We start from the raw sequence: 11,572 nt of genomic DNA, 5'->3' as shown, positions 1-11,572 counted from the left end.
AATGAACAACAAATCTGGATCTACTGCTGGGGAAGGACATTCACAGAAGTGGAAATGTCAAAGAAAGACAATGCAAAAGATATACATTTGTATAATAAAATTTAATGTACAATCATTATTAAATATTTAACTGCTGGACAAAAATATTCATTAAAAAACTTAAAAAATATTCCCTTGAACCGTTTTTAAAAATGCATGATTTGACTAGGAAACAAGAAATACAGACAAAATGAATTTCACCTAAAAATCCAGCTGTGCAAAATTATACAGCAATTGATAGACAGAGAACAGATTTTGCTCTTTGCCTACACGTCTGTTCCTCACATATATAAAAGAGGTTAAGGTAAAATGCTGGGTTTTAATTTAATGTCGCGCCTGTTGTACAGTAGGCTTAACAGCACCGAACCCAATAGGATAGGCTGCTAAGTAGTGAGTCCAGAGGATACAGTGAGGGGCCAAGACCTCCAGTTTAGAAGATGCTTATGATCTGGGTGAAGCCCTGGTGGAATTTTTATTCCGGGTGGACATTCTACATCCTGAAGCAACACGGGCGCTGACCTTCCGCTGGAGAACATTCCTAGACTTCGCCCTGGTTTTGACTGACTTCCGCTTGGTCCTATAAGGAGGTGAGGATGGTTTCTTTGCAGGAGTCAGAGGTTTTTCTGTAACTCTCTGACCCTGTTTGCGACGTCTGCTTGGTGGTTGGTCCATGTGTGCCTGTGCATGGTCCACTTTTGGCTTAGTCCCTGTAACCTTAAGAGAACTGTCTGTATGGGAAGGAGGTTTTGATCTCGAGGAGCTGCCTGTGTGGGACGCAGAGGACCTTATCTGTCCCAGGAGGAAACGGCTGCTGCTGGAGATGGATGATCGGCTGAACAAGGCCTTCCTGCTGGAAACAGAAGAGCCAGGCTCAGAGGGTCCCCCACTGTCCAGCCAAGAGCCAGAGGTAGAAGCACAAAGGTCTGCCATGCTACCCTCACCCCGACCCTTTCTAGAGCCTCGAGGTGATCGTCCCTGCGCTGAACCATGGAGTTCCTTGTTGATGTCTGGACTGAGGCTACGGAATAACTGTCTAACATGGGAAAGAGATTTGGTAGTAGGGGTTGAGGGCATCCCTCTAGGTGGAGTCTTAAGTATTCTGTTGGTCAGGGGGTCATAATATTTGAGAGGGGTCTTTTTGTACTTGTATTTAAGTGTACATTCCTCATCACTTGATTTCCGCTTTCTGCCCACTCTTTTAACTGGAGTGGGCTTAAAGGAACCCTGCACACCATCTGGGGAAGAAAGAACATAAACCACAGTTTTAGGCTGCAAAGGACTCATAATCTTACAGTAAGATGCAGGGAGTTTGATTGCACACATTCTTGTTTTCATGTCTGGTGTCCTCTCAGGACTTGGGTCTTTCTGAGTCTCACAGATACTGAGCAAGGTGCCAGTTTCAGGTAATGTTTTTCTCCGCACTACAGGGCAGTTCAAGGGTGCAGTTTGTGTGCCATGGCTCACCTTCACCACTTGACAGCGTGATGCCATTCGGTATGTTCGATGCCTAGTCTTCCTAAACACAGGTAGGTGTTTTGAGTCCTCCTCATGATGCTCAATAAGAGGCAAGACATCTTTACACTCAACATCAGCTACCTTTTCCTCTTGATTCCTCCTCTTTTTATCTTTCTTGTGGTGCTTCCCAAAATTAGCCAACGACTCACTGTCAAAATAGCAACGAAAGCGGCCCTGTCGGAACTCTCTCACCATGCAGTCTATCTTTAAGTCATCCTCATACCTTACTTGTGCCCACGTCTTTCCCACAAAGGACGGTGGTATGTGAGGAAGATCTGGAATGATCTCTTCAGCCTCGTTCTCTTTAGCTACCCCAGGCTCCGTCTTCTCACTTTCTAACACAGTATTCAGAGCTGTGTCCAGCTGGGCTTTGTACCCTTGGTCCTCAATGTTTATATGTACCTGTGTAAGGCATGCGAGACGCTTATCCTCAGCTGTGTTTTTTTGCAAAGCTGCCTGAAAGGTGTTGTCCCATTCATCACTGTCTTTAGACTCGGTTGACTGCAAGCTCAGGTGGAAAACACTTTCGGCCTCCTGGCTGGGTTTAGGACTGCGGCCATAGCAGTGCCTCTCGATAACCTCTTCAATTACCTCACGTATTTGGTCTGACTTTTCGCTGAACGACCGCTCCCTGTGTGGCCCCTTCCAGAGTGGTAGCACTGCAGTTCTAGCTATCTGCGATTGCCCATGCTGGGCTTTTGAGGTAATGCACTTTGTGACTGGTGATGTAGGGGTGCCTAGGCTTGAATCGTTGTCTTCTCTATGTTTATTAGTTTTTCTGTGTGCTTTCCTGTGCTGACACTTTGGGGATCCGGGAGTCTGTGAGCTACAAGGCTGTTGGATTTGTGAAGTTACTGTTTGTGCCAACAGTTTTGATGTGTGTTGCTTGTCTATATCAGACTCGCTACTAGTCCTATGCAAGAACCCCTGTGTGGGGGAATACCTTTCAGGGAGTGGGGGTTCAGCTTTTATTTTTACAGTTTTAAGGCCAGTTTGTTCACTTGTTTCCATCGCAATACCCAGTGGCATGGCTACAGAAGTGCTTGCTTGTTCTTGACTCCTACTACATGTGGTAGTGCGTTCAGCTTGCACCATCTGACAGGATTCTTCATCAGAGCTGAGCATTTCCTCTCTGGTCCCAACAGAGAGCCCATCGTCCTCTGATCTACAGTACACCTCTGATAATACTTCTCTTGGAACTGGTAATGTACTCAGGCAAGGTAAGTCAGCATGGGTAGGACTAAAAAGATAGAAAAATGTAAAATGATAGTGTAGAATTAGTGGTCTTGAAGATTACAATATTTATTAAGATAAATAGTATAAGATTAGTATAAAATGTTAATCACGAAAAGATCAAGATTATGAATGAATACTGTGGAAACCAAAAAGTATGGCATATATATCTTACCAGACAAAACTCACCTAATGAAGAAAACTATGAAACGATAACTTAAATATCATACATCAAAAGTACTATATAGTTCTTTCAACAAATTAGCTTGAGAAATCAAATAAGCTTGAGAATCCCTTTTGGATTTTAAAATGAGCAATTCCATGCAAATATTAACATTGAAAGCTGTGGGCACACTTTTAAACTGACACCAAGTATTCATTCTTAGTTTATTTTTCATTCAGCTATCATTCTTAGTTTATTTTTCATTTTTACTTTAGCTGGTTGAGACTGCAGTTACTCACGTAACCATATAATACAGTCTGCAAAAGACTGACAAACACATCACACACTTAATTTACCTGGTGTTCCTAGCTTTTCACGTATTTGCTCAGAGTATTTGTGTCAACACAACAAATACTTTTAAAACTCTAATTTCTGGGTACATTTAAGTCCTTCATAGAATGGATATAATTTCTGCAGAAGTCTTTAAATTTAACAGAATTTGCTGAAACTGTGTAGTCTCCAAAAACATTTTGCTTTACATGCAGAAAAATATATGTAATAAATAAATAAACAAACAAACAAAATGTGTTATCTGTGAACATTGTTTGGTGTTTTCAAGGAAACATCAGATGTAGGGAGGCACAAATTCCATTTTTCTATTTCCAATACTATAATGATAATAATGCTCTGAGTATCAACTAGAGATGGCACAATACCACTTTTTCTTTTCTAATACCTGAACCTTGCAGATCATCAGATACGGTTACATATTTAATAATTTTCTTTAAAAACTACTAAGCATTAAAGTGTTTTATTTTTTACTGAAGCACTTCACAACTCTTTCACACAATAATCACTTCTACTGTAAATATAATAATATTATATTTTATATAAAGCATAAATATAATAAAATAAATCCTAACAAAAGAAAAACTGGTCAAGGTTCTTTATATGTAAGTATTTCCAATTTCAAAAATAAATTTATTTTTCAAATCTGATTCACCATTTTTTTTTTCTGGAATTGGACGATACTGATGATGGGTATTGGATCGGTGCCATCTGCAGTATCAACTTTTACCTCATAATGATCTGACACAAACGTGCTCTAAGTTACGGGACCGACTATCCGACTATCTTCCAGCATGTGCTGGTAGTAGGCATTTGTGTTCACAGCATTTTTATTGGACTGGAAAACATCAAATCCGACCTGAGTTCATACATCTCACCCATAATGCTGGAATTAGACAGATCTGAAGAGCTTTGAATTTTGAATGAGTTATTAGGCACACCGTGTGTCGTTGTAGCCACGAGGATGGTGATGAAGCACGTCCTGGAGGAATCTCTCCAGCAGGCTTCCTGAGGACACGTTTGTCCTCGCTGCTCGTACCACTACTTCTCTGTGCCTGGTACTCTGGATGTGCTACAGAATTCCAGAAAACAAAATGGTAGATTACTTTCAATGTAAATTTAATTAACTACTAAAAACATACTACACATACATACTACTAACAAACAGCATATTAACACAGTCTTACTGCTGCTCTAAGTTATAACTTAAAACATACATCCATCCCCAGTAGGTAAAAGCCTTGCAGTAAAAAGCCTAGTGTCTAGCAAGTCTAGTAGTAGTATGCAAAACATTTTTCCTAACTTTAATAAGTTTAAAGTTTTTTAAAGTTTAATTTTCCTGGCTTTAATAAGAGATGTACTATTGCATTGTCTACAATATGGTGGTGAATTTAAGTTAAGCAACTGTGAGTGGTCTATACATAAACATAATTCTTCTTTGCTGCTTTTTTCATGTAGTGCCAGGATGGTGGGGCCTCAATGGGGCCTCGTTTATACAAATGCATACATTACAAATTATGCTTAAACCATTACAATTTGTGTAAGGTTCAGCATAAGTTCAGCATTTTCAAATGCATACTGAGTTTGCAGCTGCTTGTTAATTTACGTCAATATGGTTCCTTATTAAAATACTATTAAGAACACCACAGAAGAGATTAATAATTTGAGTGTGCCACTTTACTGTAAAGAACAATATATATATATATATATAAATATATATATATATATATATATATATATATACACATAAAACATGACAAATTTACATACATAGCTGGGGGCCAAGAGCGCAAAACTGGCCATGCTCTTGGGGTGGGAGGGCTGTCATTTTTCTCTCCCCTGTCAATCACAGTGACACTAGCCAGTTGTGAGTGTCTGTGTGGTCATGTATGTGGAAAAGGACGAACAGTACTTTCCTCAGGGTGTGTTATGCTGCCATCTGACGCAGCATGAGCAGCAGTTCAAAAAGATGTGGATGGCTGGCTTTACATGTCTGAGAGGAAGTATGTGTTTGCCTTCGCTCTGGTTGGTTGTTAAAAGCAACAATGCACAGAAGAGAATAATGAGGTAATATACCTGCTCTATGCTGTTATACACGACCTGACAGTAGCTGCAGAAGCCCTGTCGCTGTGAGGGGTTTGAGGGACCAGCAACAGGTTGTTCCAAGCTGCTGGGCCTACATTGTATAGAAAAAAGAAAATTGACAACTTGTTAATCTCAAACATGACCAGTGCACACTAAGCAAAAAAAAAATTAAGTGGTCCTTTATTATTAATATCTGGTAAGTACAACACATCTAGAGCGTATTTATGGTCAGTAACCGCTTTAATCCTGGTGAATGCTGCATGCGTTTCTACTGTGACCCTGAGCAGGATATGATCCCTTCCTGTGAAAGCATGTAGTTCTTGGCCATGCTGAATGGCAAAATCTACTGCTCGTGAAAAACTATGTCTAGCGTCAGCACCAACCAGGAAGACGAATATTTTAGAAAAAAATTTTTATGTCTTTGTTTTGTTTATTGTGTGATCACACAAACTCACCTGTTGGCCATGTTGGCTTGCTCCCTAACTGCATCTACAAATAGATTATAATTTTAAAAACGAATAATAATATTTACGCTACATCCAAGCATTTTCCTAATTGTTTGGAGATCTGGGAATACCCATCATATGTCGCTACAGACGTCACTTTTTTTTTTTTTTTTTAAAACCGCTTTTAACTTTTGGGGGTAACCAGATTAAAAAAAAAAAAACAAACTATAGTTTCTGGTTGAAATAACTGCAAGATAGAAACAGTTCAGTTCAGGAAAGCTTGTAATGTTTACAACTATATACAGTAGGAAATGTCAACAATTCACCATGAGAAGGGTTTTCCCAGGCCACCTAATGAATCAGATGAATGTTGACATAAAAAAGACAAAGTTTAAGAAATCAGTATCATACATACTTCCAGCAGTGGGTGCGAGTCCCTCCTCCAGAGGCATATTACTGTCTGAAAACACCAATAGTTATTATAGGTTTTTTCTGTGACATCATGTGAAAAATTTGTAAAAGAAAGTGAAAACTCAGGGGATGATGCAGTATACTCACCTCAGGAGGAGAGATGGTGAACTTTACAGGGATTTCAAATCACATAACTGCATACACAATATCTCAATGAAGCACGTGAGATAACTCAAAGGTCGCATCTAAAAGGAAACAACACACAAAAAGCGACAATAAGGAAATTTATGGAGAACTCTGAGCTTTCACATTTCTCAAAAGACTTCAAATTTAGCACCATAACAGCCTTTATTGAACACATGACATTTCCATATGCACATTTTGCTCGACTTTCGCTTCATGAAAACGAAACTTTTCTTTCCTGAAACGTGCCATTGTTTTTGAAAAATTAGGAGTTTTATCAACAATTTAACATGCTATAAAAATTAACTTGACCAACTTATTTTGCTACATAAACACTAAAAAAAAAAGGCAAGTTAACTCGGTTAGCCAGCAAACCTTGGCCTGCAAGGGTTTCCTCCCAAATACCTCGCCCTGGATATATAGTGCACTATATAGGGTACACAAACAGGGCTTTACACACCACTGTTTAGCCGCCCAGTGTAGTGCGCTTATATAGGCACAGAGAAGCAATTTGGGACGCAGCCATTGTTTAGCTAGCATCAACTGTAATACAAGTCTCGTTAGCTAGACACTTCCTAAACACATTCATCTTCCCGGTTACACCAACTAATATTTGACTTTTTCCAAATGTTATTTTTAAAAAAACACATATATAACAGTAAAAAAAAGTGTAATACTAAGCACACAAACAGATGTTTCAGCCATATTAGCTATTAGCACGTCACTGGCGTGTAGCACGACGACAGGTCTAGCGATTTATTCTTAACTTGTGCATTTGACATGCGGCCAGACCAAGAAATGACATGAGTTATTTAACTGCACATGAAAAATTAGTTGCGAAAATAAGAAGTGAGTTCTGTACTTGCTTTCACCGGATTGAAATGCTACTTTCACATCCCATCGGCATCCGTATTTGGAGCTGCTCTTTCCGGGGCGTGACGTCAATGGAAAGCGCGGGAAGCCGCCCTGTTCCTCACAGCCCGCATTTTAATAGCAGAAAACTTTAACGAGAGTCTAATGTGCCATGAAAAGCAGAGTTACACAGATTTCTGGGCCCTTACCAGGTCTTTAAAACCTTCCATTTCTATTCCATGTCCTAGGAAGCCTGAGTAATCAGTCAGTTCCTCTGTTTACACCATGAAGTGATGGAGTACAGCATACACTAATACACTACAACCTCCTTTCACCATAAACAGCCTAGAAAATGGCTGTGCTACATTTTACCACTAATTATCGATCTATATCTATATCTATATATAAATGCTTAGTAAAGTTAGATATGGCTTCCTACCCTGCTGAAATATCCGGCTTAGTTTGTCAAGCTACTAGTCACTACCACAGGCAGAGCTGGTCAAACTGCTACAGTGAAACACTTCATAAAAATCACTACTAACTCATCATACACTGTCATTTCTTTTAATACAGTGGAACACCAAAGAAATTTGAAATATTTCAAATATATTGATCAATTTATTCAAGTAACAAGGAAGCTGACAGACTGCCAGCTTGACCAGCCCATCCTGTGCTTTGGGGTTTTTCCAGACCAATGTGGATGAAATGAAAACACAAAGAAACACAAATTTTAAGTGCTATTTTATTGTGCAAGGAATTTCACGGTGTTTTAAATCTTGTTGAAAGCGGCGACATCCATGGACTGCACGTAGTCTTCGAAAGCGGTGATCAACTCCTCCAGCTGATCTGTTCCAACTTTGTCGTCTTCCACCACGCAAGCAATCTGCAGCTTCTTAATGCCGTAGCCGACAGGCAAAAGTTTGGCTGTGAAGGGATAAAGACAATTATTCAAGACGGGTCCATGTGCATGGCCACAACACATCTTGTAAGACACAGGTTGCCAACCCTAGTCCTGGGGAATCCCCTGTCCTGCACATTTCAGTGTTGTCCCAGCTTTAGTACATCTACTTTAGCTCAAGTAATTAGCTGACCAGTGTTGGGATTAGGGAAAACACTAAAACATGCAGGCCTGGGGATACTCCAGGACCAGGGTTGGACACCCGTGTTTTAAGTAATGCAAACTATTTAAGACAAGACTGCTTTTCATTTACCAGTTTAGCAAAAATCTAATTAAAACCGTAGACTTACACTGGCCCCAAACCAGGCCGTCCAACTCAATGCTGCGAACGCACTCCTCAAGCTTGGCCATATCTGTTTCGTCATCCCAAGGCTTGACATCCAGAAGGATGGAGGACTTGGCGATAAGGGCTGGCTCTGTAGGAACATTTAAAAAAGGTCTGACATGTAAAAACAGCATCACAAAAAAGCAGGAATACAGACAAGTAGGAAACTGGCTAGAATTCAGGTAAGAAAAAAAGGTGTCCATCATTCCATGTATCAGCCGAAAGATGGTGATAAGATGATCATCATTACACTAGCCAGCCAAAAATTACCCTAACAGGGAATTGTTTGAGATCTCGGATGTTAAAACATGGCTATAAAACAGTTAGGCTGAATCTGTAGTGCAAAGCAAAGTGAGCAAAAACATACTTTTAGACTTCTTTTCATTGTAGGCTGCTAGTCTCTCCTCCTTGATCCTCTTAGTCTCCTCATCCTATGAAGGTGGGGAAAAACATTAGTTCTCTCAGAGTAACAAGATCTAAACATTATTTCTACAAACACTGGTAATCAGGTATGAAAAGGTCCATCACAACATCAGCCGAAAGATGGTGAGAAAAAAACTCATCACACAACCAGGAGAACTACTTCCTGCTACTACGTATCTTTAAATGCCTTCAAACTGACCTCCTCTTCATCAGAACCGAACAGATCGATGTCGTCATCCTCCTCCTCTTCTTTCACAGGAGCGGCGCCACTGGTCGTGTCCTCGACACCAGCAGGACCGTACTGACCCAGAGGCTTCTTCACTCCTGGGAGGCTGAAGTAGTCAGACAAGGCAGAGTAAGTTCTACATTCATTCATTCATGCACACAGTCACACAAGGAGTCAACTGCCTCCCAGATACATCAGCGTTTTAATGAGTGTACATCATCTAGTCAGGCGAAAGATGGTGATATAAAACTCATCACAAACTGGGGATGATTCGAGCATTCATTGGGCAGTGAAACAGTAATAGTTACCTGGCCTTCTCTTTCTGGTAAGACTTGATATGGTTGTACCAGCGAAGGGCATGGCACAGGTCTGCAGGTGGAGCACCAGACAGGGCGTCAAATACAGCGACGTCAGCCTGGGATGGCACGTAGCTACAAGACAAAAGCAACAGGGATTGATTAGTACCATCAGGCAATCACTAACTTATCTTCTAAAGAAATTATTGAAGGAGCCCAATACTCCTGCACTGCTTTACTTTACATTAATTGTCTTGAAGATCTCCTTTAATCGTGACTCCACTGAATGGGCTTTTGTAATCTCTCCTAACCATGTAGATGATCATCTCCGTGTGTACTATGGATAGATGCCTATTGCTGTGTGTCATGTATTGACAGTGGTTTGGTGAGGTAGGAATGTGGGACTTGGACTTGCTTGGGGTTTGAATTCAGGCTGCAATCATGATTGTACTTTTTATGACATGTAGTAGGCCCATTATTGTTTGTCTCCGTTTATCTGTCCAGGGACTGCAGATGGAAATTAGCTAGAAGCCAGCTGTGGTGCAAAGAATCTTTTCTCATGAGATTTTTTTTGTACATGGTCCCTGACAAAAACCACCATCTTTTCCAGTTCGACATCTTTACTAAAACCCAAGAAACTAATTTTAAATTACAATTATTCTTTTAATTAAAAAAAAATAATAATAAATAAAAATAAAAAATAAAATAGACAGGAACTGGTCATTTTTGCACAAAATAAGTGGAGCATGTTTGAGTTTTTAAACCATTTTTTTTTTTTTGTTTAAAGTTAAACACAATGTAGAAAAATAAAGATCAAAATTGATCATGTATGTATACATATCCAGGTCATATGCAAGTCATATCCAGAAGACTTGCAAATTATTGAGTGTCATTACAAAAAGTTTAAGATAGAATTGTGTTTAAAGCGAGACACAGTGCAGATATAAAAACTTAAATGTTCCTTAGAAAATACCACTTACACAGAAATATGATTTGAAGATATGACATGGGTTAGCAATAAAGCCCCGATAAAATCGATCAATACATTTCTACTGGTATTTGAAAGAGTTGCTTATATACTGTCTTCAGTGCTAATAAATTTTATTAAAATGTTTTTTTTTTTTTTTTGCATACACTTATCTGCACTCCTAATACATGCCTGCAAGATTAATTTCTTAACCAAATCCTTCTTTATAATTTGCATTAGAAAATAAGGCATAGTTGCACAAAATACATATGCATACAATTACTCAGTAACAACAAACAGTAATAAATAGTGAACTACAGGTTTATGTACAGGAGGGAGAACCAGGGTAGGGGAGGCGCGTATATACGGGGTTTTACGGTAACTACCAGACGCTATCCGTTTTAATTCAAATGCAGAGAATAGTTTATTAATTTCTGTATGCAGAATTTTTTTCTCAAATAGTATTTTAACAAGTTTTTAAACTTAAAATAAAGTCTTTCGTTTCTAACAAGCGATTTAAACGAGAACGGCTTTCCCCGCCCCCAAGCGCCTTTGCCGTAAAACCCCGTATATACGCGCAATGCAGTTTTCTGCTGCGATGCAGGTAGAGGCCTGTTAGCCAGTGCGCTAAGATATAACAAATCTATGATCAAAACGTGTGTAATGTGACTCACCCCTCGATATAGCTCTTATCTGACAAAAAGTCATTTAAGACTTTAAGGCCTGCGGGAGTTTTCAGATCACCAAAGCCCATTGTTGAAATACAGTCTGAAGCCCACGTGCACAGAGAGCAACTCGGCGGCTTGGAGGAAGAGCGAAGGAACGAGAAAGGAACCTGTAAAAGCCTTTATACCGCTGACGCCATGACCCCTCCTCCTCCTCCTCCTCTTTCGTCTCCTTCTCCTTTTGTCTCATACATGTTTTACTTTTCTAACACTCTAAACACGTCAAAGTATTTTAACTAAGCAAAAATGTCATTTTGTTTTCCTTTAAAAGGTCACATGGTGCTCAGGATTAAACTCGAAACATGTGAACTAATATTTAGTATATAAAAACTTTTATAATATTTATAAATGAAATAATAAAATAATATCAAGGACGA

At 39.5% G+C, this 11,572-nt stretch overlaps 2 protein-coding genes across 3 annotated transcripts; both read right to left on the bottom strand.

Annotated features, from left to right (window-relative positions):
• Positions 1–82: 82 nt before the first annotated feature.
• On the bottom strand, positions 83–7,862 carry zdbf2 (zinc finger, DBF-type containing 2). Of its 2 annotated transcripts, XM_053231150.1 has the most exons (7): positions 6,799–7,862; positions 6,388–6,485; positions 6,245–6,289; positions 5,839–5,872; positions 5,375–5,474; positions 4,240–4,370; positions 83–2,794 (listed from the first exon to the last, which is right to left on the bottom strand). In XM_053231150.1, exons 3-7 carry the CDS (start codon positions 6,279–6,281, stop codon positions 481–483), a joined length of 2,616 nt encoding a protein of 871 aa, XP_053087125.1. In that variant the 5' UTR covers positions 6,282–6,289; positions 6,388–6,485; positions 6,799–7,862; the 3' UTR covers positions 83–480. The 2 variants fall into 2 exon arrangements, with proteins under 2 accessions (XP_053087125.1, XP_053087129.1); XM_053231154.1 differs by lacking the exon at positions 5,839–5,872.
• A 141-nt stretch (positions 7,863–8,003) lies between these two features.
• On the bottom strand, positions 8,004–11,306 carry eef1b2 (eukaryotic translation elongation factor 1 beta 2). The gene is made up of 6 exons (XM_026933061.3): positions 11,145–11,306; positions 9,516–9,638; positions 9,181–9,313; positions 8,926–8,989; positions 8,524–8,649; positions 8,004–8,199 (listed from the first exon to the last, which is right to left on the bottom strand). The coding sequence occupies exons 1-6, from the start codon at positions 11,222–11,224 to the stop codon at positions 8,045–8,047; spliced, it is 681 nt and encodes a 226-aa protein (XP_026788862.1). The 5' UTR covers positions 11,225–11,306; the 3' UTR covers positions 8,004–8,044.
• Between the last annotated feature and the right edge of the window lie 266 nt (positions 11,307–11,572).

This window comes from Pangasianodon hypophthalmus, chromosome 2 (genome assembly GCF_027358585.1).
Source record: "Pangasianodon hypophthalmus isolate fPanHyp1 chromosome 2, fPanHyp1.pri, whole genome shotgun sequence".
Classification (NCBI taxonomy): Eukaryota; Metazoa; Chordata; class Actinopteri; order Siluriformes; family Pangasiidae; genus Pangasianodon; species Pangasianodon hypophthalmus.
This window is presented reverse-complemented; position numbering and strand designations above follow the sequence as displayed.